The sequence below is a fragment of the Schistocerca nitens genome, chromosome 1, assembly GCF_023898315.1.
Source record: "Schistocerca nitens isolate TAMUIC-IGC-003100 chromosome 1, iqSchNite1.1, whole genome shotgun sequence".
Classification (NCBI taxonomy): Eukaryota; Metazoa; Arthropoda; class Insecta; order Orthoptera; family Acrididae; genus Schistocerca; species Schistocerca nitens.
This window is the reverse complement of record NC_064614.1, coordinates 569,840,715-569,867,616: the sequence shown is the minus strand read 5'-3', so window position 1 is coordinate 569,867,616 and position 26,902 is coordinate 569,840,715. Positions and strand designations below refer to the sequence as shown.

Here is a 26,902-nt window from a genome sequence, read left to right as displayed (position 1 = left end):
CTATATCTCATTGTCAGTTCATACAGGATTCCCTTCTCTTTAAAGAAGGTTTTCACTTCATTTGACAAATATTCACCTTCATTATTGCACTGGAATCTAGTAATCCTCAAACTTAAATGTGCAGTTGGCACAGTCAGCTCAGATACAGACAGACATATGCTGATGATGTACCAGTTATTAATAGAAGGAGAATTTCACTAGGGAAAACAATATGTGAACGGAAAGAAACCACACAAATAAGAGGCTTTACTGTCAATGAAATGAAGACTAAATACATAAATTTCATCAGGAAGTAAAATAATAACCTGTTTAAACTATCAGCAGCTTGCATCAATCTTGAACATGTGCAGAACTTTGATAGACAGTGATCTAATATTAACAGTACAAATTTTGAGTGTAGAGTTCTGTGCAAGATCTGTAGAGCAGTTCAGTATAAGAATTGTTTCTGGAGATCTAGAATGGAAGCTGAGTTGGAGTTCCTCATACTAGAAACTGACATTAGATTGGTAAAAAGTAGGGGAATGGCCTGGTTTGGACATATCCTTAGGATGGATACCAAAAGAATGACAGTAAAGGTTTCTGAATGGAAACCAACTGGAAGAAGACAGAGCTTGGTGGATAGATGATTACAAAGGAAATATCAAATTCCTTAATGTCAGAGGATGGTGATAACCATAATGGAGAAGGTAGAATGGAGGAAATTTGTTGAAGAGGCTAAGACCCATGCAGCATCGTAATACCATGAGTCAAAGAAGTAGTATGGTGTATAAGTAGCACATAGTGCCATATTAAGTTACACACAAAATTGTTTTCCTCTTGTTTCATGGCAAGAAATGACAGTGCAACTGAACATCACAAAAGTCTCGAAGTGTGAAAAGAGCCTTTCAGAGTATTTACAAGACTGCAAAAGCTAAGAGGAAAGAGAAACAAGACAGCCCAACATTAATGCATCAAAGTAGTCCTTGCTATAGATTATATGGCAAAACACAAGGCATCATGCAGTGGTCTGCTTAGCTGAAAGCTATCAAGGTAGTGTCAACTCTCTCTCTCTCTCTCTCTCTCTCTCTCTCTCTCTCTCTCTCTCTCTGTGTGTGTGTGTGTGTGTGTGTGTGTGTGTCACAGCTAGTTGGCATTGGGAAAGGAAATCGAGAAAGACATGCATTAATAATAAAAGAGAAATTCTGACAGCATCTGCAATTGGGCACTGAAATAAACCCTGTAGTGAAAATCTGTGTAAGACTGGGACTCAAACCCAAATTTCCCACTTTTCACAAGTGGTTGCCTTAACTACTTCATCTATCCAAGAATACTTCTCATTTAACCCAAATTCCCTTATGTTGCGCACTATATACATAGTGTATTCAGACATATCAAAAAGAACAGACACCACATATATATATATATATATATATATATATATATATATATATATATATATATATATATAATGATACCTTCAGTGTGGATGCACTCTTTGTTTGACCTCTTACAGGAATCAGGCGAGGTTGCAAGCAATGAGGATAATGGATAGGGGACACTATGTGTGTAGTTTGAGACATGTGGGAATCGTTCTTGGATAGCCGAAGCAGTTTAAGTCACTGCTCATGATAAGCAGGAAATCCAGTTTTGAGTCCTGGTCCAATACAAATTTTTGCTTTTCGGCATTGGAATTGTTTAAACACCTGATTACAACAATGTCACCATTTATTTTTCATCATGTAAATAAGGCTGCTATATTATAAATGGTGCTATTATTTTGGACGTGTTTGAGAAAACAGACCTTACACATATTAAAAAAATTCTTTTAATGTTATTAATTTTTTAATATATATGTTCTAGAGTCAGTTTTAAAGAACACATGCAAATAACTGCAATAAATAATTCAAATATTGTGTCAGTTAAATCAAATTAATGCAGTAAGTGTAAAAATAAAAATAATGCAGCAACACAAGGTCATGAACTCTCTTGGCATTCCACAATTGTTGTTTGAAATGGTGTCTATGATGAGTAAGGCAAACTATGACTCTTCCCAGAAATGACTGCTACACATGATGTGTCATGTCTGTCTCTTTTAATGTAGTGTCAAGTTATTTTATATTCTGCATCACAAATTAATTCTGTCAGAGATCTCACCTCAATAAACTAAAGATTTCAGATGGTTCAAAAAAGAAAAAGTGAATTGTGGCCAGAGGGTCTAATGGATCATGCTACAGGGCCTCCAGAACCACTTCATTTTGAAGGAAAGAAATTGTTTTGCTGGCATCACACTGTGGCACTGAAGTGACTGGCAACTCCATCATATATGAACCACATTTCCATTTAATGACCACACTAACTTCTTCTTGTGAATAAGTATCCTAGAAATGCAAATATTGTTCTCCTGTCAATCTTGGAAGTAGCACATGTGGTCCATTGAGATAATGATCAATAGAGCCACATCAGCCTATGACACAATACCATTGCCGGTACCCTCATACTTTCCTGGTTTGGGGATTCTCTATTCTCCATTATGGATGTTATGAGAAAGAACCATCCTTTATGAAATAACTTTGTTATTGCAAAAACACCGTTCTTGAAAATTGCTGATCTTCCTCACAACTGTCAGCAACAAGTTCTCTTCATTGTCTACATTATGTTGGCAGCCACCACCAGCCATTAAATCCTAGAGGTGCCACAAATGCTCTATCCTCTCAGAAGCACCTGTCTACTGAGTAAAATACTTTTACTGATGGGAGGCACCTTGTTACAGTCATTTTAAAAACACAGTTCTACAAGGCATGTAAATCAGAAATTAAAATGTATTTTTGTCATAACTGAGCAGTTTTTACTCCAGAGGCAATTTTCAAGTGACAGCAAGAAGCTATATGTGTGAAGAGCTTTGTTTAGAGTGTCCTGATGTATAAATGTGAAACCTGGATGTTACCAAAGCAGGAGACACCTCATCTCAAAGCTGTGGAAATGTAGTTCAGGAGAAGTGCTGCAAGAACTAGCTGAATTGATAGAAAAAAATGAATGAGATAATTCTACAAGAAATAGGAGAGAAGAAATAATTGCTGAAAGCTATAGCTCAACATTAAGCAAGACTAATTCAATACTTAATTAGAGATGATATTCTCTTACAAAACATTTTCAAAGGCAAGATTGTAGGGAAAGTAATGACGGGACAACTGAGAACATCCTATTTCAAAAATATGATTAGTGAGATAGGAGATGTTCTTCATACATGGAGATAAAAAGGACTGCTGAAGAGAGGGTACTGTGGCTGCAGGAAGAATAAGAAGGCCAAGAAGTAGCAAGATACATCAGCTGTTGCAATCTTGGGAAACAAGACATAGCGTGTGTCTCGTACTTGTGAGGAAACATTTGCTCTATCCTATCTCCCAAGATTATTGTAACTGACACATCTGGCTGCTTTTGGTATCACTTCAAATTGGCCTTTATGGCCAAAAATGGCCAGTCATGATGTACTAATAAATTTTAATTGTTGGCAAACATTTAGAGTCCAAACAGACCCATGCTTTTAATCTTCATCAAGTTCATATCAATTGTGGAACCTAAAGGCTGACTTGTCCTGCATCATACTGTTCCTCTTGCAGTACAAATGACCAGTAAAGTACTATCACAATTTCAAAGTAAATAAATCTTCTTGTGGCATCCACTTTCATTCCTACACAAGTGATTTCAATGGGTTAGGTCTGTATCTCACATTTCATTTTCTATAGTTTGCTGTATAAATCTAAGAATTATCTTTCGATACATAATACAAGGCTCTCATAAATAAATAAACTTCTGTATCGATGCACTACATATTTTCAGCAGCAGCAGCAGTGGGAGTGGACAAGAACCTGATACTTGGGAACTATTTAATCTTCATAAAATGTGTGAAGTATCAAAGAATGGAAAAGTATCTTGGCTTGATATTTCACTTACTAGGATCATGACAATGATTGAAACAGCAATAAGGAAAGACACCTTAAAACCCATTGATAATGATGTTAAGTACACGTCATCAGCTCTGGATATGATGGAGCTCTTTTATCAAGTTAGTACCTCTGAATAAATGGCTTATGTGCAGTGGTTTGTGTTTGATTAAACACTTGTGCAGAGTAATGTATAGATGTCTATAGCCTATACATTTATTTTTTCACAGTTGAAAAGGGCCACTTACAAACAAGGAGTATCTTACAAATGTGCTGCAAAAATGCTGGATGTATGTATTACATGATAAATTCTTTTTACAACATAGGATAAGAATAGTAATCATACAGAAATTGAAAGTATTGAGGATTTCAATTAACTTTACAGTTAACAGAAATTTACTTAGATAATTTACAAAATCCATTAAGTGCAGTTTTAAAGCAAAAACATATTGTTTGTTTGTACTGTAGTGTAGTAACATCAAATTCCCTACCAATTATTGGCACCAATGCTTCTCTAAGTGCCATTTTCACTGGTGTAGTGCTATACAGCAAGTGTATTTTTGTTTCATAAAAACTAGCTCCAATACTTCAGTTTACAGCCAATGTTTCACAAACAATATGTGAAACATGAAATGTGATTTGTTCATTTTATCACATGCAATTTGCAAAGCATTTGATTTTGTGTTATGATTTACAATAGGAAACACTTTTAAGAGAAATACAAGAGTTTATATTATTTTACATTCATTTCTCAGATATTGCTACACAAATACAGACTATAGTTCCCAATATATACCAAAACTGGAAAGCACTGGTAGATAGGCACAATAAAAAACACACAAACACACATACAAATATCAAGCTTTTGCAAACCACAGATGCTTCATCAGGAAAGAGGGAAGGAGAGGGAAAGACGAAAGGATGTGGGTTTTAAGGGAGAGGGTAAGGAGTCATTCCAATCCCGGGAGCGGAAAGACTTACCTTAGGGGAGAAAAGGGACAGGTATACACTCACACACACACACACACATATCCATCTGCACATATACAGGCACAGGGAGACACGCCACTCTCAGTTTTTTCTTATGATATTTTTTCAAAGATTTCCTGTACAATTCTTTTGCTCCTAAATTTTCACAAGAGGAACATGTATAAGAGGTGACAACATTGACAGAAGCCATTAGCACTCATAACATTTTTGTGTAAGACAGACACAGTAAAAGTATAAAGATTTTCTATGACTAAAATAAAAAAAAACAGGCTTTTCTTAACCGTATATGGGTCTCATGTATTGGTCATTACATTTGAATTTTATTTTTCTGTTTCAATATAAGTTTTAGCACATTTTTATTTTCTTCAAAAAAGTTATGACTTTATTTCTTTCTCAAGGATTTTTGTAGATGTGTGCTCTTCTTCATTGATGAAATTACCAAGAAGATTAAGTCACTCCAGGAAGCTGATGAGAGCAATAGGCCATTCAAAGTTTCCCCTGAGGTTAGTATAGTTTTACGTATTGTTGGTAAATCATTCTTTTTACTCTCTTTCCTTTTAGTTCTAAATGTAAATGTAAATGTTAAATAAAAATTTTCCAACTAAAGGTATAACCTCAAAATATGTGAAGAGCTGTAGTCTTCAAGGTGAATTAAATGTATACATGGTGAGCAAAATAAAACTAGCCTGGAAAATATTTATAAACTGGGAAACATTCAATTGACCTTTATCAGTTAACATCATCAAAGATGCTGTAAATGTCAACCATTAGATGCAGTGCTGTATTTTATTTATCAAATTGTGAGACATGCATTGCAGCTTTGCCTGGGGGACAGCAGCAACAGCACTAGTGTCTTCAATATTCTGCTGCAGCTTTTCTATTGTGTAAGGATTATTTGAGTGTACCTGGCTCTTCAATTTGTCCCACAGACAAAAATCACAGGGAGGGAGATAAAGTGATCAAGGTGGCCAGAAGATTGCACTGCCTCTCCTGAGTGTCTTCTTCCAATGAACAACTCATGCATTTTTGACAAGATTGTCAAGAGGGTACATGTTGTTGTTCCTATTGCTGAAAATATCTATACAGTCATTCATATACTGTGGGTTGATCTACATGTGGGTTAAACATTTTCTGCACACACTGGTTAGCATTAACGGTTTGGTGACAAAATCGTGTTATGATGTGTACACCAGATATTACATGCGCGAATACCAATCTCAAGATTACCCAACTGCTGTTCAAAAGAGCATGGTTTTTTCTGATGTATAATGGTGTTTGTACTGTGAGTTCACACACCTTGACAGGATGAATTGGGCCTCATCTTAAGAAATGAAAATCTGAAGTTCCTAAAGTCCTGATTCCATTTCACTCATAAATCACTGGCAAAACTCAACACACAAAAGTTCACCTGGATGCTTTAAGTCATTCACAACAGTAAATTTGTAATTACATAAATGCACCACATTTTAATTAATGTTCTGATATGATTGTCTCTTAATTCCCACTTGCACAGATAAATAACACTGAGATTTTGTCAAACTTTGTAAAAGTTTTCCTTCAATTGAACACTGTTTTCTGATGTTCAGTCTCTTTGTGGATAGCAACAAATTTTTTTCACTACAGAGCCCATTTTGTGCCAATTTGGCACTAAGTTATCACTGTAAACTTTGCTGGAGTTTGGGACTGTTTGCCCTTTCTTAAGTTTTTGTGTTGAATTTCATGCTCTTATCTATCGAACTTGAGTTCTGTTTTCTTAAACTCTGTTCTTTCTCTGGATGATGGAACTCCTGGGTATGACATTATTTCACTGAGTCATAACTAATTATTGACCCAAAGAAGATAAAAGTTCAAAGTTATCAAACAGTAAGAATGAAACAGGAACAGAGAATAAAAGTTGGCAAAGAATGAAATAATTAAAATTTATATAATTTTTGCTTACTGTTATATACTAAAACACTATTTCTCTGAAGAAAACAAAAAAAATGTAAGTTCTAAGACTAATCATATGGTGACAACTCCTTACAAAGAAACAGAAGTCTGAATTGCTTTATCTATTATGTTTATTGACTTTGTAAATTGCACAGAGCTAATTAAAAAACAGGAGCTTTGAACTCAAGTTTCCACTTGTCATTTAGCTCACATTATTAGCTTCATATCTATATGATGAGATTGTTATATGTCATAGCATAACAATTACAACAGAGCCTTGTCTATTCTGAACAGTGCTACTTGCTGTGTGGCCAACAAGAATCAACTACACTGAGGGTTTTCCCACCAAATTCCACAACTCTACACTTAACTCTGGAGAAGGAAACAAAGTCTAGATGAAAATCATTTGTTTCTTATGTCCGGATTGTGTAAATCACAGTTCAACTGAAACAGATTTTTATTACTAGCAACAAGTACAATTAATGAATAAATGTTGGCCTACTGGAAAGTGAGTGTAATAATCCCAAGATCTTTGAAAAAGCCTCTGAAAGATCTGTAGATATATACTTTAAACAATATTCTTACAGCTCGGATAAGCTGAACAAAAAATTTATTTACTTCAGCTGCATTGCCACAGGAGAGAGGGAATGAAAATATGCAACTTTAAGTAACATACTAGTTTCTAAGTCAGCATCTTGGCAAATACTTTCGAGCACAATACTTGGTGGACTAAACTTCTTTATTTCATTTCAACTTGTTACTCAGCAGGACCTAACAAACTGCAAGGACAGTGTTTCATTTAATGAATACTACGCACTAACTTTTTGCATTATCTGAAGCTCTCTCTAAAATGTTCTGCAGTTCCCTCATAGTGTTTATGCAGAAAGCATTACAGGATGGTGTTGGTCTGTTCAGCATTACTAACAGCATCCCATCACTAATTGTGGCAGGTGAAAGGAACAGGGAGAGAGAGAGAGAGAGAGAGAGAGAGAGAGAGAGAGAGAGGGAGGGAGAGAGAGAGAGAGATTGTGTGTGTGTGTGTGTGTGGGTGTGTGTGTGTGTGTGTGTAAGAACACAACATAGAACCAGCCACAATTAACCAAGTAAGTCAACACTTAAGCATCTTAATCAAGGAAGATACGAAAGGTGAAAGAAATAAGATTCAAAATTACAATGTCCAAGCAAGAATTAAACTGGAAAGAAAACTACCATGTAGGACATTGATTACAGAAATGAGAAAATATTGGTCAGGTGTCTTACACTGTGACATTTTATGCAGCAGAGACATAAGAAATATTATAGCAAGATAAAATGAGATTGAACACCATTGAGATGTGGATTCAGAGAAAGTTAAAAAGTACAAGCATGACAGAAAGAGTTGAAAATTAGGAAATACTAAAAAGGGTTAGTTAAAATAAACTAATATTACAGCAAATAATAAAGAGGAACAATAATTATTTTTCACATTGTCTAAGAAGACAGTCCTCATCAGTATATCCACTGAAAGGATTGGTTAAATGAAAAATGAAAGGAGAGATGATAGACAAAGTTAAATTGTCAGATAGGTAATGAAAATAAAAATGGCAGGAAACAGACAAAGGTGGAGAGCCAACATCATATAGAAACCTGCATATGAGGTGGAAAACGAAATAATATGTGTGAGCATATACACAGGATCTGAGCTGGTGCTTGGTGGTGGAAACTCATATTAATTTTGTGGAAGACAGATTGAGTGGGGGAATCAAAGCACAGTTTCTTACAAAATAAAACTCAAATATATTGAAAATCTGTGATTATTAATTGCCAAACATACTAATGTTATCATTTTATAATAGATATCTAGTACCTACTACAGCATTCTTAACATAAGGAGTATAGCTTGTTTGAGATTAGTGCATTTTATTTTGCTGTAAGGAAGGTAATATGAGATGATCGTATACTCTGTCTGAACAGGCCTTGGAGGGCCTAACAGTAATGACCAACTGCCATGTCATCCTCAACCGATGGTTGCTGATATGGAGGGGCTTGTGGTCAGCACAAAACTCTCCTGGCCATTGTCAGTTTTTGTGACTAGAGCAGCTACTTTTCAGTCAAGTAGCTTCTCAATTAGCCTCACAAGAGCTCAGCGCGCCCTGCTTGCCAACAGTGCTTGGTAGACCCAGACAGTCACCCATCCAAGTATGAGCCAAGCTCAACAGCACTTAACTTTCGTGATCTGAAGAGAACCGCAGTACTGGCAGATCTTTGTATACTCACTTTTTAATAGTTTTTGCCATATGTTGGTAACACAAGAAAAGCATCACAAATTGAAGGTATAATGCTACTGGAACCATTTTCAGCTGGAAGAATAATAGTGATGAATTGTGGTATAGTTTTGACATTTCACAACAAGTGGCTCTAGGTGCACTTTCTACTAGTCAATATCCATTACACTTTTTGCTTTTCTTCAAACTAATGCTGAGTTTGTACTTCTATCTCTGTGGTAATTTGCTTTCCCAAGATATTTTTTTCCCCAGAAGGTGGAAGTAGCTGTCTTCCCCTGACACTCGCTGGATTTATTTTTGGAGCATGTGCTCTGTTGCATAAGCACAATACTATGAAGTGCATATTATAACATAGCAAGCTGGAACCACCTCACTTGCTATTATTGTAGTCCTGCTAATAACTATATATTTTTTTTACTTTCTGAGTTCCCTTATAAATGTAGTTATGCATATCATGCATATGTTGTGCATCCCAAAATCTATCTAAATATTATTGAGACCTTATTTCAAGTAAATTTGGTATTCAGATAATAATTTTCAATATGTAGAATGCAGTGATGCATTTATGTTTTCTGAAAACCAGGTTAATTCAGAGTAATTAATAACTGAAATTATTACTGTAGTGGGTAATTCTAGATCTTGACTGCTAATCAGTCATTTTATGAACATTGAAGTATACCATTAGAAAGCCCAGAACCCGGACCTTACAGTAACATTTTTAATATTTCTGAAACTAAGTAACTTATCAGATATTTAGAATTGAAGTTATCATTCACCTAAAACTATTGTTTCCTTTTGTGTGCTAAATTCCCAAGTTAACCATTGTAATTTTGGTGCCCTAATTTTTCTGGACCAAATGACAACCATCATTAAACAGTTCAGCCATTAACTAAGAATTTGTATAATTTATCATAATTTCAAATATGACAACTGTACTGACATTCACAGCATAGGTACACATTATGGTTCCATAACATTTTTGTAATTTCTAACTATTTATACTCTAAGGGAAAAAACCACATACACCTCAAAGGAATTATCCAAACTGGATGGAAATTGATAGATGTGATGTACATATACAGACAGACAAATGATTACAATTTCAGAAAATCATTATACCTGGTTGTTGGACTGTATAGCAGCAACAGTTGGGTTGGTAACCAACTACAGTCTAGGACGTCTCCAGACACATCTTCACTGGTCATCAGAACAGAATTCAAAGCAGGATTCATCTTTCATGAGTTCCACTTCAAATTGAGCCCCAGTGACCAGCAAACATGTGGCTGGAGATGCCTCAGACAGCAGTGGGATACCAACCTGACTGTCACCCATTACATGGCCCGACAGCCAGGAGTGATGGTCTAGGGTGCCATTTCATTTCATAGCAGGACGTCTTTTTTTTTTGTCATCCACTGCACCTTTACAGCACAGCAGTATGTTGACAATATTCTGTGCCCCATTTTCTTGCCCTTCATGGTAAGCCATCCTTGGCTTACATTTCAGCTAGGTAATGTCCACCTATAAATGGTGTAAGTTTCTTGTCTTCATGCTTGCTAAATCTTACTTTGTTCAGCAAGGTCACAAGATTTTGCTCCAATTGCAAATGTTTGGAGCATTGTGGGCAGAGCCTTCAAATAGCTCAGGATTTTGACAATATAATGTGCCAGTCAGATAGAATTTTGCGCACTAAGATTTGGAACACTAAATATACAAACACTGGCTGGAAAGGTGGAAGAGATGGTAGACATGATGGAAAGAAGGAAGTTAGACCTATTGGGGTTACCTGAAATGAGATGGAAAGGAGAAGGAAGGAGAGAACTGAGGAAAGGCTACTGACTGTACTGGAGTGCAAATGAGGAGGGAAGGGGAATTGGAGTGGGAATAGTAGTTGTTGTTGTTGTTGTTGTGGTCTTCAGTCCTGGGACTGGTTTGATGCAGCTCCCCATGCTACTCTATCCTGTGCAAGCCTCCTCATCTCCCAGTACCTACTGCAGCCTACATCCTTCTGAATCTGCTTAGTCTATTCATCTCTTGGCCTCCCTCTATGATTTTTACCCTCCACGCTGCCCTCCAATACTAAATTGGTGATCCCTCGATGTCTCAGAACATGTCCTACCAACCGATCCCTTCTTCTAGTTAAGTTGTGCCACAAGCTCCTCTTCTCCTCAATTCTGTTCAATACCTCCTCATTAGTTATGTGATCTACCCATCTAATCTTCAGCATTCTTCTGTAGCACCACATTTTGAAAGCTTCTATTCTGTTCTTGTCTAAACTATTTATTGTCCATGTTTCACTTCCATACATGGCTACACTCCATACAAATACTTTCAGAAACGACTTCCTGACATTTAAATCTATACTCGATGTTAACAAATTTTTCTTCTTCAGAAACGCTTTCCTTGCCATTGCCAGTCTACATTTTATATCCTCTCTACTTTGACCATCATCAGTTATTTTGCTCCCCAAATAGCAAAACTCCTTTACTACTTTAGGTGTCTCATTTCCTAATCTAATTCCCTCAACATCACCCGACTTAATTCGACTACATTCCATTATTCTCGTTTTGCTTTTGTTGATGTTCATCTTATACCCTCCTATCAAGACACTGTCCATTCCGTTCAACTGCTCTTCCAAGTCCTTTGCTGTCTCTGACAGAATTACAATGTCATCGGCGAACCTCAATGTTTTTATTTCTTCTCCATGGATTTTAATACCTACTCTGAACTTTTCTTTTGTTTCTTTTATTGCTTGCTCAATATACAGATTGAATAACATCGGGGATAGGCTACAACTCTGTCTCACTCCCTTCCCAACCACTGCTTCCCTTTCATACCCCTCGACTCTTATAACTGCCATCTGCTTTCTGTACAAATTGTAAATAGCCTTTCGCTCCCTGTATTTTACCCCTGCCACCTTCAGAATTTGAAAGAGAGTATTTCAATCAACATTGTCAAAAGCTTTCTCCAAGTCTACAAATGCTAGAAACGTAGGTTTGCCTTTCCTTAATCTACTTTCTAAGATAAGTCGTAGGGTCAGTATTGCCTCACATGTTCCACCATTTCTGCGGAATCCAAACTGATCTTCCCCGAGGTCAGCTTCTATCAGTTTTTCCATTCGTCTGTAAAGAATTCGCGTTAGTATTTTGCAGCTGTGACCCATTCAACTGATTGTTCGGTAATTTTCACATCTGTCAACACCTGCTTTCTTTGGGATTGCAATTATTATATTCTTCTTGAAGTCTGAGGGTATTTCGCCTGTCTCATACATTTTGCTCACCAGATGGTAGAGTTTTGTCAGGACTGGCTCTCCGAAGGCTGTCAGTAGTTCTAATGGAATGTTGTCTACTCCGGGGGCCTTGTTTCGACTCAGGTCTTTCAGTGCTCTGTCAAACTCTTTACGCAGTATCATGTCTCCCATTTCATCTTCATCTACCTCCTCTTCCTCCTCTTCAATTTCCATAATATTGTCCTCAAGTACATCGCCCTTGTATAGACCCTCTATAAACTCCTTCCACCTTTCTGCTTTCCCTTATGTGCTTAGAACTGGTTTTCCATCAAAGCTCTTGATATTCATGCAAGTGGTTCTCCTATCTCCAAAGGTCTCTTTAATTTTCCTGTAAGCAGTATCTATTTTACCCCTAGTGAGATAAGCCTCTACATCCTTACATTTGTCCTCTAGCCATCACTGCTTAGCCATTTTGCGCTTCCTGTCGATCTCATTTTTGAGACGTTTGTATTCCGTTTTGCCTGCTTCATTTACTGCTGTTTTATATTTTCTCCTTTCATCAATTAAATTCAATGTTTCTTCTGTTACCCAAGGGTTTCTACTAGACCTTGTCTTCTTACCTATTTGATCCTCTGCTGCCTTCACTATTTCATCCCTCAAAGCGACCCATTCTTCTTCTACTGTATTTCTTTCCCACAGTCCTGTCAACTGTTCCCTTATGCTCTCCCTGAAACTCCGTACAACCTCTGGTTCTTTCAGTTTATCCATGTCCCATCTCCTTAAATTCCCACCTTTTTGCAGTTTCTTCAGTTTTATCCACAGTTGATAACCAATAGATTGTGGTCAGAGGCCACATCCGCCCCTGGAAATGTCTTACAATTTAAAACCTGGTTCCTAAATCTCTGTCTTACCATTATATAATCTATCTGATACCTTTTAGTATCTCCAGGGTTCTTCCATGTATACAACCTTCTTTCATGATTCTTGAACCAAGTGTTGGCTATGATTAAGTTATTCTCTGTGCAAAATTCTACCAGGCGGCTTCCTCTTTCATTTCTTAGCCCCAATCCATATTCACCTACTATGTTTCCTTTTCTCCCTTTTCCTACTCTCGAATTCCAGTCACCCATGACTATTAAATTTTCGTCTCTCTTCTGTACCTGAATAATTTCGTTTATCTCATCATACATTTCATCAATTTCTTCGTCATCTGCAGAGCTAGTTGGCATATAAACTTGTACCACTGTAGTAGGCGTGGGCTTCGTGTCTATCTTGGCCACAATAATGCGTTCACTATGCTGTTTGTAGTAGCTTACCTGTACTCCTATTTTTTATTCATTATTAAACCTACACCTGCATTACCCCTATTTGATTTTGTATTTATAACCCTGTATTCGCCTGACCAAAAGTCTTGTTCCTCCTGCCACCAAACTTCACTAATTCCCACTATATCTAACTTTAACCTATCCATTTCCCTTTTTAAATTTTCTAACCTACCTGCCCGATTAAGGGATCTGACATTCCACGCTCCGATCCATAGAACGCCAGTTTTCTTTCTCCTGATAATGACGTCCTCTCGAGTAGTCCCCACCCGGATATCTGAATCGGGGACTATTTTACCTCCAGAATATTTTACCCAAGAGGACGCCATCATCATTTAATCACACAGTAAAGCTGCATGCCCTCAGGAAAAATTACGGCTGTAGTTTCCCCTTGCTTTCAGCCGTTTGCAGTACCAGAACAGCAAGGCCATTTTGGTTAGTGTTACAAGGCCAGATCAGTCAATCTTCCAGACTGTTGCCCCTGCAACTACTGAAAAGGCTGCTGCCCCTCTTCAGGAACCACACGTTTGTCTGGCCTCTCAACAGATACCCCTCCATTGTGGTTGCACCTATCTGTATCGTTGAGGCATGCAAGCCTCCCCACCAACGGCAAGGTCCATGGTTCATGGAGAGGGGAATAGTAGTAAGAGATGGATGAAATGAGGAAGCAAAGAGAATAAGTGATAGGATGATGAAGATCAAAATATCACTCAAGGAGATGACCATAGAGGCAATATGAGTGTATGCACCACAGGTGAGTTGCACATCTGAGGAGAAGCAAGCGTCTGAAGAGGAAATGCAGAAGCAGATGGCAAGGAAAAATGTGATCATAATGGGGGATTTAAACACACATGTTGGAAGAGAAAGAAAAGGCTGCAAAAGTGTGCTTGGACCGGAGGGTTGGGGCTGCCAAAATGAGGGAGGTGAAAGACTATTGGAGTTCTGTCAAAGGAATGGCTTGCTGGTTGAGAACTCTTGGTTCAGGAAAAGAGAGAGCCACAACATTACCTGGTACAGTCAAGACTTAAAGAGAAAGTTGATCTGACTACTTCCTGTATGATAGTGAGATGAATGGTAATACCATCAGAGGCCTTAAATAGTGACCACTGTTTGCTGGTAATGTACTTGAGAGCGACTAAGCATTATAAAGAGACAGAAAACCAGGAAAGACGTATAATGGTATGGAAGTTGAAGGAGGAACAAAGCAGGCTACAGTAGCTACGAGTGGTAAAGGAACGCATTCCAAAGGATGAACCAAAAATGGTAGAAAAGGAATGGGGTAGATTCAAGGGAATATTAGTAAGTGTGGTTGAAACAATATGTGGGAGGACAAGCAACAAAAAGAGATAGTGGGATAAAAAACAAGGATATAGTACAGATGAAGAATAGAGCCTTTAGGGTATGGTTTCAGAAGAGAACAGTAGAGACAAGAGAAGAGTATCAAGCAAGAAAGAAAGAAGCAAAAAGAGTGAGTGGCAGAGGAGAAGAAAGTGGATGGACCAGTGGACCAGAATGATGGAGGGGGATAGTAAATGTTCAAAAAACGTGTTGTATGGGATGATTAAAAGTAAGAGGAAGAACAGTATGACAGATTATGCCTGAATGGTGAACAAAAGTGGCCAAGACATAGAGAATAAGGAGGAACTCAAGAATATGTGGAAGGAGTATTTTGGAGAACTCCTGAACTCGAATGGAGACCTGGATGAGGAGGTACAAGCCGAGGAGAAAAAAGAGGAGGGACAGCAAATAGAAAAAGACCTTACATGGCGAGAAGTGGAAGGGGCATTGGGCAAGATGAAGGGAGGGAATTCACCAGATCTGGATGAGCTAAGTGTAGAGATGGCGAGAGCAGCAGGATAAGTGGGGATACAATGGCTATATTGAGTAATGAAAATTGTGTGGAGACTGAAGATGATCACAGAAGACTGGAGGAAGGGAATGGGTATGGGTATGGGTATGGGTATGGGTATGGGTATGGGTCTGGGTATGAACAGTCTTTAAGAAAGGAAATAGAAAAGAGTGCAAGAACTACCAGGGGATAACATTTATGAGTCATTGTGCAAAGACTTTTCAAAAAAATTTCGGAGCATGAAGTCGGGAAAAATTAGAAGGAAGGATGAGAGAAGAGCAACATGGCTTCAGAGCAAGAAGATCCATGGTGGATCTAATTTTTTCTGTAAGACAACTGTAGGAACAGCATTATGAATATGGAATAGATCTACTAATTACCTTTCTGGACATTGAAAAAGCATATTATAGTGTACATAGAAGCAAAGTGTGGAAAGCCCTGGAGAACAGAAGAGTAGCAAAACAGATTATTTGGAGGATAAGGGAAATGAACCACGAAAGTGTGAGCTGTGTGAAAGTGGGAGGAGAGAGATTAGCTTGGATTGAACAGAAGAATAGCTTGAGACATGGAAGTGCACTTTCACCATTACTCTTCATTGTAGTGATGGATGATGTATTGAGTACAGTGGCACAAGTTATTGGTGAAGGAAAGATGAAAGCTATGGTGTTTGCAGATGATCTGATGATTTGGGGGAATAAGGAGGAGGAAGTATAAGAGCATCTGGACGTAGGGGAATGAACAGTGCAAGAATATGGGATGAAATTTAGTATAAGTAAGAGTGAGATGATTATCAACAAGAACGAAGAAGAGAGGAACAACTGGAATAACAGTTGGTGGGGAATGATTGAGGAGAGAGGAGAGTTTCAAGTACCTTGGAAGCCTGATACAATAAAATGGAAAAAATGACAGAGAAATAAATGAGCGGAAGAGAAAAGCAGAAGCATTTCGGAAGAGTGTCAAAAGCCTGATATGAAGCAAGGATTTACCCTAAATCAGTAAAAAGGTTATATACTGGTCATACTATGTCCCAATCCTGACATATGCATCCAAAACCTGGGTTATGAAAGTAAGAGAGAAAAGCAAAGTACAAGCTAGTGAGATGAAATTCTTGAGGAACAGTACTGGAGTGATAAAGATAGACAGGTTAAGAAACGAGAGGATGAGAGAGTTAATGAAGATGGAACCATTACAGAAGAAGATTGAGAAATCAAGGCTGAGATGGTATGGGCATGTTAAGCAAATTGAGAAGAAGAGGATACCCAGGAATATACATGAGATGAAACTGGAAGGAAAGAGATCAAGAGGAAGACTGAGAGACAGGTGGCTGATAGGAGTGGAGGAATGCGTCCAGAAGAAAGGAGAAGACTGGACCAAGGTGAAGACAGAGAGGTGGTGGCAAGACAGAAGATGATGGAGAGACTTATGTTCCAAACAGACACAGCCAGAGGCTGAAAACTGTCCAAGATGATGATGATTCCACGGATGGCATCCAACAACTCTGTCAGTCAATGCCAAACTGAATAACTGCTTCATAACAACCAGAGGTGGACCAATGTGTTACTGACTTTCTCAGTTTGTGGAGCTCTTCCTCTTGAATAAATAATCCAAACAATTATAAAGTCTACAGTTGATAATCATGCAAATAAGAACAGTGTAACAAGTTCCAGGTAAGTTCATACATGACTAATATTTCTGTGGAAGTCTGTTACCAGTATTCGTACAATCAACATGTCTGTATGACTCATGCCAGGTGTTAAGGTCAAGCATTGATGTGTATTATCTTACACTAAATGATTTGAGTCAGTCAATGAATAACATTGATTCAGGTCCTGTTACTATGAACCTCTGTGTATTGGTAGCACATGTTTGGAAATCTGATATGTTGACTGACTGTGTGAACTAAAACCAGTGTTGTGTCATTTTTCTGTTAGCACTTGGTTGTAAATGCATACTGTGAATAGTTGGACGCTGTCATACTGATGAGTAAGATTTTGGAAGTTTCCACCTGTGAATAACATTTTTATGTGAGGGCTGCAACTAGTCATCTTATTGTCAATAGTGACAATAAATGTGGAACAAGCCAAATTAATTAAAAGTTGTGTTGTGTACATTATTGGAGAAGTCACCATAAAACCAGTTTAGAGAAATTCAATGATCTCTAATCAATGAGACACCAAGAAAAAACTAGAAACCACCAATAGGTACATTCCAACATATGAAAGTACGTCTTTTCGTATATAGTATCTGTTTCCTCCATGTTTATGAAACTCAGTATAATAGTATTAAAAAGAAATTAGTTTATTAGTAAAGATGATTATCAATGATATTTCTTGTGAATGCCTACTCCTACCTAATTCTTTCACATTTGTTAAAATGTGCTTAATTTTTCCCTTGTTTTTCATACTTTACATGTTTTCCTCATCTAATATGATTAACACACTTAAAATTTGGAAATGCTTACTCCAGTCTGAGATTTTGATAACTCTCTCTTATTACAGATGTGTTCTGGGATTAATTCATCTGAATATGTTTATCAGTCACTAGCTCCATTTGTGACTGAAATGAAACTAGAAGAAATTTTATGGGATCTAGGATCTGCCCGTTCTGAAACATTTGCATCCCAATGGTATGAGACTGTATCAAATACTGTGGAACGCACATCTGAATCAGCACAGCAGAAAGTTCTACATCAGCTTGACTCCATAACAGAACGGGTATGTGAATATTGTGCACTTTTTCTGTAAATGACTATAAATGATTGTCATTTGATGGCCACTCCAAATAAGAAGAGCTACAGTTTATTTTGAATAGATTAAAACTGTGTGATGCACAGAGACATGAACTTGGACATTTGGAAGGTAAGTGATGAGGTACTAGCAGAAATAGAGCTCTGAATACAGATCGTGAGTTATGCTTGAGTAACACAGTCAGTAAAGCATTTGTGCAGAAGGCAAAGGTATTGAATTCGAGACACAGTCTGGCATACAGTTTTAATCTGTCAGGAAGTTTCATATCAACACGCACTCTGCTGAATAGTTAAACTTTCTTCATTTTCAGTTCCATTGTTTAACGAGATGAAACTGTTATTTCCCATCTTAATTTCACAGTAGAATATTACTAATAATCATAATAATAATTATGAATTAGAATAATTTTCCAAGAACAACACATAGAAACATTTATTACATTCATCAAAATTCCAGGATGTAACAATATTATGAAAAGGAAGTTGCTACTCACTATATAGCGGAGATGCTGAGTCACAGATAGGCATAACAAAAAGACTGTCACAAAAAAAGCTATCATCTAGTAAGACCTTAATCAAAAATAGATCACACACACACACACACACACTCACACACACATGCACACACACACACACACACACACACACACACACACACACACACAAACCATCCTCTGTGGCTAAGCCAATGCTATTTGTGAGTGATTGTCAGAGCAGAAAGGTCTGATGGTAGCACAAATGTAGCAGGGGTGGGCAACGCTTCTGGAGAGCAGATAGAGTCAGTGTCCAACAGTTTAAAAAAAAGTTGATTTATTAGAATTATGAGCCATTCAAGTCTTCCCTCGAGAAAAAGGGGAAGGCATGAAATGGAAAAAAAAATGAGAAATGTACAACTTCTGAATAGTAATAAATGTTGCTACATCTCTCCGTTATAAGAGAACCAAGGTAGAAGAGTTTACTGGTACTAGTGGCACCAATAACAAGCAATTAGTACGTAGTGAGATCTAAAATATCAGCTTCAGTTGTGACTTTGTTTATTTTTTATTTGTGAGAATTATATTCTCATCTTCAGATGAACAAATTTACTGAAACAAGGCAGGAAATATAGTACATAAAGGAACTGATGGTGCCAAGAAATATTAATAGTGCTAAATTGGCAGTAAATTAATAGTACTAACGCTGCATGATTGGATATATGATAATGCTTGGTGGAAAAAAAATTTCATAAAAATGGTATCCTCTTTATTGTTGTTCACTCTTTTGGATTACAGTTGTATTGAATATTGTTGTTAATACTATACTAGTATTAGTAGCAGCTCAGTTGCGGATGTTCTGTTAACAAATCCTATCTAATCATTACACAGATTATTAAAGAACAAAGCTAATTTTGAAATAAATGGGAGAGTGAAAATAGACTCAAAACATAAAGACATGGAGAAGAAAAGAGAGGGGGGAGATTATGGAAAAGAGGGTATGAGGGACTGGAAAATAGATAACGCAAAATGCAGCTAAAGACAGAAAGAAGGAAACTGAGCAAATGTATAATATTTGTGAAACCATCAGCACATTCCACATCAAAACAAATTATTGTAAATGTGAGCCATGGAACATTCAAATAACTAAAGTGACCTAAACCTCTCACTTTTGTTAGAAAGTGTTGCCACATTTTATGAACAACAGAAGGATAGTACATTTCTATATAAGGAGTTTGTAAAACAAAGGAGTATGTTTGAAATAAAGTACCACTTCTTTTCCTCTCAGTATTTCTTTATCTGTTCACTAACTTTTTTCTTCCTTTCTGACATCCATCCTGTAGCCTGATGTTAATTACAGCTCTGGATTTTGTTCTGTCTTTGCGATTTCTACATACATGCTAATTTCCTTAAGATTTTCACAAGTTTCTGTTAGCCAACACCCTTGGTTATTTATCAGTAAATCTAAGTTCAGAATTTTCTGATGCATTTGTTGCTATCCATCCTATGTAAGTGACCTTGACTTATTAGTTGCCATTTCCTGATTGTATCTACGATGTTTGCATATAGCTTGATAAATTTTGTTTCGCCCTAATTCTGTTTTGGCATTTTGGTTCTGTGATTCTCCTAAGAAACTACCTGTCTTATTTTTTAACTTCCTGTCTTATCAACATTTTTTATGTGATACCAGCCAGCAATTATCATAGTTTCAGGTGTGTAAAGTTCTTCTGTTGTAACAACTGTGTTATAAGTTTGTTCCTAGTTTTGCATTAGAAATGATCACGTAGACTCATTAATTTAAGGAATAGCTTGACAGAAAAGGTGTAAAACATGAAGTGATTGACTTCTGAATATACCATGAAAGCCTACTTACAAAACTTCAAGAAATTTAAGTAAGAAATCTAGGCATATATTACAGCACCATACATAGGGACTTAGTAAACAAGATTTGGCTAATTACAGTGGTCACAGAGGCAGTTAAGAAATCATTATCCATATACAAATAGAAAGGGAAGAAACTCTTAATAAGTGGTACAGTAGAAAGTAATGTCTCTCATGCACTTCAAAGTAGTTTGCAGAGTACGGATGTAAATGGATACAAAGATAGGTAGGTAGAGGAAGACAGTGGGGAAGAAAATGGGCAAGGAATGAATATAAATTAAGATAAGGTGGATTTGGTACTATGAAACTGCAGTGATGCATTCACATACTTTCAAAAGGCCGCGTGTGTGGCAGTGCTATGTGGTTCGCAGTGTGAGTGTGTCACATACTTTCAAAAGGCCGCACGTGCAGCAGTGCTATGTGGTTTGCAGCGTGTGTGTGTGTGTGTGTGTGTGTGTGTGTGTGTGTGTGTGTGTGTGTGTGTGTGTGTGTGTGTGTGTGTGTGTGTGTGTGTGTGCAGGAGGGAGAGATCACCATCAGAAGCTGCCACAGGCACCAGTCTATTTAAGACTAGCCACGTTATGCTTGGCCTCAGTTCTCTATGTGTGTTGCGCCTCAGTTCTCTACGTGTGTTGCTGCAGCTCTTTGTGTGCATAATAGTTCCTGCTGAATGTTACTTAAATATTGTGTTCAAGTTGTTAATGCTTCCATGGAATAAATTTGTATTCAGTCTACTGGTCATGCTGTACTTATACCTAATTAAAACACGATTGGCGGTGACTGTGGTCCTGCTGTGCGGACAAATTTCTACCCTGGCTGGTCCTCTGTTTATCCTCACAATGGCTGATGGTGGATCAGAGGATATTTTACATCAGTTGTTCAAACAGCAAGAACCATCCATGATGGTATTTCACCACAATGACAGGCACTGGACAATCAAACTCAGATAGTTCACTCATTGGTTTCTGTGTTGTCTAGTTGGCACGCTCCTCACTCTATGTCACCTGCTGTTTTGCCCTCTGTGGCCCTCGTGGTTTATCCACCTCCCTTTTCTATATACAATGAGTCTGCTGAGGAATGGGATGCAAGTGAGAAATGTCTGTGACAATACTTTCAAGCTTTTAGGATTACTGACAATATTTTATGTCATGCCTTGTTCCTTTCAAGGATATCACTAAGAATATATCAAGCCCTATGTCAGCTCACCCCTTTGCAGGATGCATCTTCTTTAACATTTGACCAAATGTGTGAACTTCTTTCAAAATACTACTCTAAGCAGATCCATGTTGTTGCATCCCCCGATTGAGTTTTACCACTGTAGCAACCAACCACATCCACCCCATTTAGCATGGACAGCTGAACTCCATGGGTTAAGTCATTGTTGTCATTTTGTGTCTGATGTGCATAAAGCACCATATGCTGATCAGATGGTGGAAGATGCTATCATTTGTTTAGCTCTGGATTGTGAGTTGTGAGAGCATGCCTTCCAGCATGAAAATCCATTCCTCTCTGAGGTTTTAGCTATTACACAGTCATTTGAGGTGTTGCAAGCTTCAAGTGACCAAAGTTAGTCATGGTGTGACAAAAGTGAGTCATGGTGTGAGGTGTGAGCAATTTAACCTTCTCCTCCACACCAAGCTACAGATGGTTTGCAGGAGGAAGACATAGTCACGGCACCCAGCCTTGCTCCCAGCAGTTGGCGCACCACCAAAGTAAACAGTCCAGTAAACAGCAATGTATGTGTTCAATGCTCCATCCTGCTCTTATTGTTTCATTAACCAAGAGCATGACTGCCCAAACCACTGGGCTACCTGTCATAATTGCAGCAAAGAAGGTCACATTGTCTCTGTTTGTAATGCATAAATTCAGCACAACATCCTGATGCAGATATCTAATTCTGATGCTTTGTCCCACCTGCCAGCTGGTCCAAACCCAGGATTTCTTCAGTAGGAATTGGTTTGTTTCCACATTGATGTTGTCATATAGCAGACAATTGATGGTTTTTTATGTAACTAACACATTGATTGTGAAGGCTGTAGCTTTGGTAGCTTTAGATTCTGTTCTGTGGAGGGTCATAATATTTGTTCAACATGGTTGGTTGGATTCACCACCTACTAGTGTGTCTGACCCCTTCCATAATTATTGCATCTTTTGATATCGATTCTCTGTTGTCAGTGGTGATCAGCTTTTAGACATAGATAATGTAGCCCCTTGGGTAGTGATCCCCTCAGTGCTTCGTTCAGAGGTTCTCCATTTATTACATGCAAATCATTGTGGTGTATCACACACAAAAGCATTGGCCTGGCTTGGACAGTGACATTACCCACCTGGTTGCCTCCTGTTCACATTATGTGATGCACCAAGCAGCTTCCTGGGCATCGTTTTCTCCTTGGCTGATGCTGTTGCCTGCATGGGACTGTATACATGCGGATTTCGCTGGCCTCTTTCTCAGTGCTTATTGGCTGTTGGTCATTGATGCATATTCTTATTTTCCGAATGTTGTTTGCTGTGTTTCCACATCCACAAGTGCCACTATTGCAACCTTCTCCAAAGTTTTGTCACTCGAATGATTGCCCATGACATTTGTGTCCAACAATGGTCCCCAATTTTCATTGCAAGAGTAGGTGGCATTTTGTGATTCCCATGGTACCCATCACATTCTTGCCTCCCTGATCCATTCACAATCCAACGGTGAGGCAGAATGCCTAGTGCAAACATTCCAAACTCAGATGAGAAAGTATCTTGCCAACTATTTGTCTGACATTGCCTTAGATAGGTTTCTCTCTTCATACCATTTAACACCATTTGCCGCGAGGAGCCTAGCAGAGCTACTCCACAGATGCCAGCTGATGATACTGCTACATCTCTTGTGTCCTTACCTGGACATAAATCCATGCAGCTACCATGCCTCTTCTGGATGTGTGTGGCTGTCTGGGCATGCAGTTTCAGACATCGCCCTAAACTTATTCCAGCTGTCATCACCAGATACGAGGGGCAGTGTCTCTGCAATATCTGCACAGAGGGTGGCCTGTGCTTGAGGCATCATGATCAGCTTTGCCTTCATGTGGACAGGCCAGTGATGTCACACCATCACCTACAAGTCTGACCACATTGGCCATCACATCACCTGCTGCTGCCACTGGTTCTCCCCTTCCACAGGGGCGAGGGCTTCCACTCTCGGTGGCCAACCCGGAAGTTCCTCTCTTGTTTCCAGCACTGTCATCAGGAATTCCATCACCCATTCCTGAGCAACTACTGATATCAGTATCATCAGCACCATGAGCACTGTGACAATAACTGATGCCCTAGGTTAACATGGAAACAACCCCAGTGTTGCTGGTGTTGCCATGTGACGTGACATGGGAAGGTGGATGCAGAATGCGTCCACACTCAAAGCTCTTCAGACCATATTCCACCTTAGCCAGAGCCCGTGTGAATGTACTTTCAAAAGGCCACATAAGCAGCAGTGCTATATCATCCACAGAGGGTAGCTCAGACTTGTGTGTGTGTGTGTGTGTGTGAGAGAGAGAGAGAGAGAGAGAGAGAGAGAGCCTCCAGTCCTCCAGTCTATTTAAGGCTGTCCGAGCTATACTAGGCCTCAGATCACTATGTGTATTGCTATATCTCTTTGTGTACATAATTTGTTCCTACTGAGTTTTATTGAATACTGCGTTCAAGTTGTTAAAGCTTCCATGGAATAAAGTTGTATTCAGTCTACTGGTCATGTTGTAGTTACATGTAATTACAACAGAAATATTTAACAATGAGATTATTCACAGAGGTTAGAATTGTAGATGAAAGATAAGTAAGGATAGTTGGTGTCTCACAGGGCTTGAAAAAATTATGATTGATTTTTTGTCAACGGTAGTTTTTTAACACACCCTTCTTTGAAACTGTAAAATGGATAACATCTTCTTTGGTAGTGTGTCATTTGACTTAGAGGGAGAACACAATTTTTATGGTGGCCTCATCAGCTCAAAGGATCATAATAGAAGCATCACTTTTCACAAATAATGGGTGGGTGAGCCATTATATATTTCCACTTACTGAAGGTAAAACTATATCACATCTTGTATCTTGTGTCTTAAGTTGATATTTACCTTTATTGTCTTTTCATATGGTAGCACACGTTGTACTTGTAATATATGCAGGGCTGGGCCCAATCATATTCAGCCACCACACTCATGGATGTGCATCATGGGCCATGTACTGCCCATGCTTTACCTAAGGAGGTTGTTTTGTTGACAGAAAATTTCCTGTGCTGTTTACCTCCAAGCCTCCTGCAGCCATCACAACATCTGGGGCCAAAAGCCACACTGGTATGTGGCACACTGGTCACAGTAATCAGCAATACAGTTACAGGTATCTATTTGTGTCCACGTGGTCATGTGTCCATGTGACAATGTGCCTGTATTCCTCTGCTGATGGGTATTTAGATCACCACTCAGTCCCTCAACAGCCAGTTTGGCACTGGGATCCAGGCCAACTATCAGCTGCCTTGAATTTGCACTTTCGACCACAATGACTGCCACTGCTACTACCCATCAGACAGTGCTGTCCATCCTTCACTGGGATCATCAGCTGCTGGACATCTGTCAGCTGCTCCTTTGCATGGACCTGTGTTTCTATGGACCATGAGCTTATAGCCTCATGGGGCAGTGCCGCTAATTATTCACAATGCCTTCCAACTCATAACCACTAATGATAATTGTGGACTTTATCATAGTGAGCACCTGCTGCTCATCATTGTGATGGACTTTTCAGTTGTACTCATGTGTGGCCGTTAATGCTGTAAAGCTGAACTGAGTTAAGTCCAAGCTAATAAACAAAAGAGTTGTTATAGCAATATATGAATTCAATCTCTATCAATTACACTAATTGGCAAAGGCTATAACACTGGTGATGAGAATGATGGTTTTGTGACTATTCCCTTGTCTGCTGTATAGTACAGTGATGATGGGGCTGACTCTCTAAGGTGTGACACTCATAATTCACAAGGATTCACAGTATAGCACTTATTCATAATTTTCCCACTCCAATAGCTGTCCAACGTTTGCTGGCTGCAGCACCAGCTCCTGGTCTATCCATGATCTGGTCACTGCCTTCCTTCATGTTGAGCCCAACATTGCCATGCCACGTCGTATTTCACGTGGACGATGCAGCTGTTGCCGGCCTTGTTCTTGAGAGTGGTGGTGCCTGGAAAGGACATGGATGAAGAGGCCACTTCTTCACATGTGTTTCAGGGTTTCTGATGTGTCTGGTTCGTCATCTTGATGGGGCATCATATTAATGATATTTTGTTGTGACTGTCTGTAGGCAAATCCTACCACAGTGTGAGGGTATCCATCCATGTACCAGACAGGGACCATTCCATTCTTCAATTCTGTACTGTGTTAAATTGCATGCTTGTCTTGATTTCAGTAGGTGTTCTTTTCTTGCAATTAATGTTCAGATTTCTCAGTAGATGTAAGTTGTTCGCAATGTTTTGTTTTGAGTATATTTTAGGCGTCCTTTCATTTTTTATTCAATGCAGATTTTCTTGCTTGATGTTGCTGGTCAGCATTGTTTTCAGTTTCTTAGAGTATCCTCGTCTTTCTGTGTACCGTGTATGTTCAATTTCTGGAGGCATCATTGCCTTAATATGCCTTCCCCTTCCACAGCCAGTCAATTCTGGACCTGCTGTGAAGTGTTTCTCTGTTCAGTTAGGTTCTACAGGCTTTCCTATAGTGATCAGGACCAGAATTTGGACGCTTGCACCAGGAATTCGTGTTTAACAGGCTCGGCCACATTCCACTGAGTTTGTTGCAATGTCAACATACCATGTGGCACACTGATTTTTGTTCACAGAATTCTCTGATGGAAGTCCCTCTGGTATCAGCCCAGTGCTTACTCATGACACCATCATCAGACACTGATCCACCTGTCATCAGCCCTTTTGGTGTCAATCAAGTCATCACTGGGCCAGTCACAGCCAGCCCTCCTGTCTGCACCATCCCTGTTGATGCTAATGCCTGCTCTCTTGCTGGCCCTGTCACAGCCATCACAATGCCATTCCCAGCCATCACTGCTCCTGCTAGCACCACCACATCTGTGGCCATCTTGTTGGCCTGCCCAACTGTCCCCACTCATGCTGCCGCACCCATCCACACTGCCGCTTTGGCAGTCACCACCAGCACTGTCATGCCCGATTCTCTTGGCACTCTTCCTGGCCATTACCTCTCCTGCTCCCCTGTGGCTGTCCTGCAGACAGTCCAGCTGGCACTGCAGATCCCATCATGTGTTCTTTTGGGCCATGAACTGCA

General features: G+C 38.9%; 1 protein-coding gene across 1 annotated transcript in view; it reads left to right on the top strand.

Annotated features, from left to right (window-relative positions):
• The window catches only part of LOC126254906 (protein unc-13 homolog 4B-like), a 142,262-nt gene that overhangs the window by 86,157 nt on the left and 29,203 nt on the right, over positions 1-26,902 (top strand). Inside the window, exons 4-7 of the mRNA XM_049955348.1 lie at positions 3,817-4,042; positions 4,151-4,210; positions 5,309-5,413; positions 17,999-18,214. Coding sequence (XP_049811305.1) covers positions 3,817-4,042; positions 4,151-4,210; positions 5,309-5,413; positions 17,999-18,214 — 607 coding nt within the window. The remainder of the gene's footprint in view (positions 1-3,816; positions 4,043-4,150; positions 4,211-5,308; positions 5,414-17,998; positions 18,215-26,902) is intronic.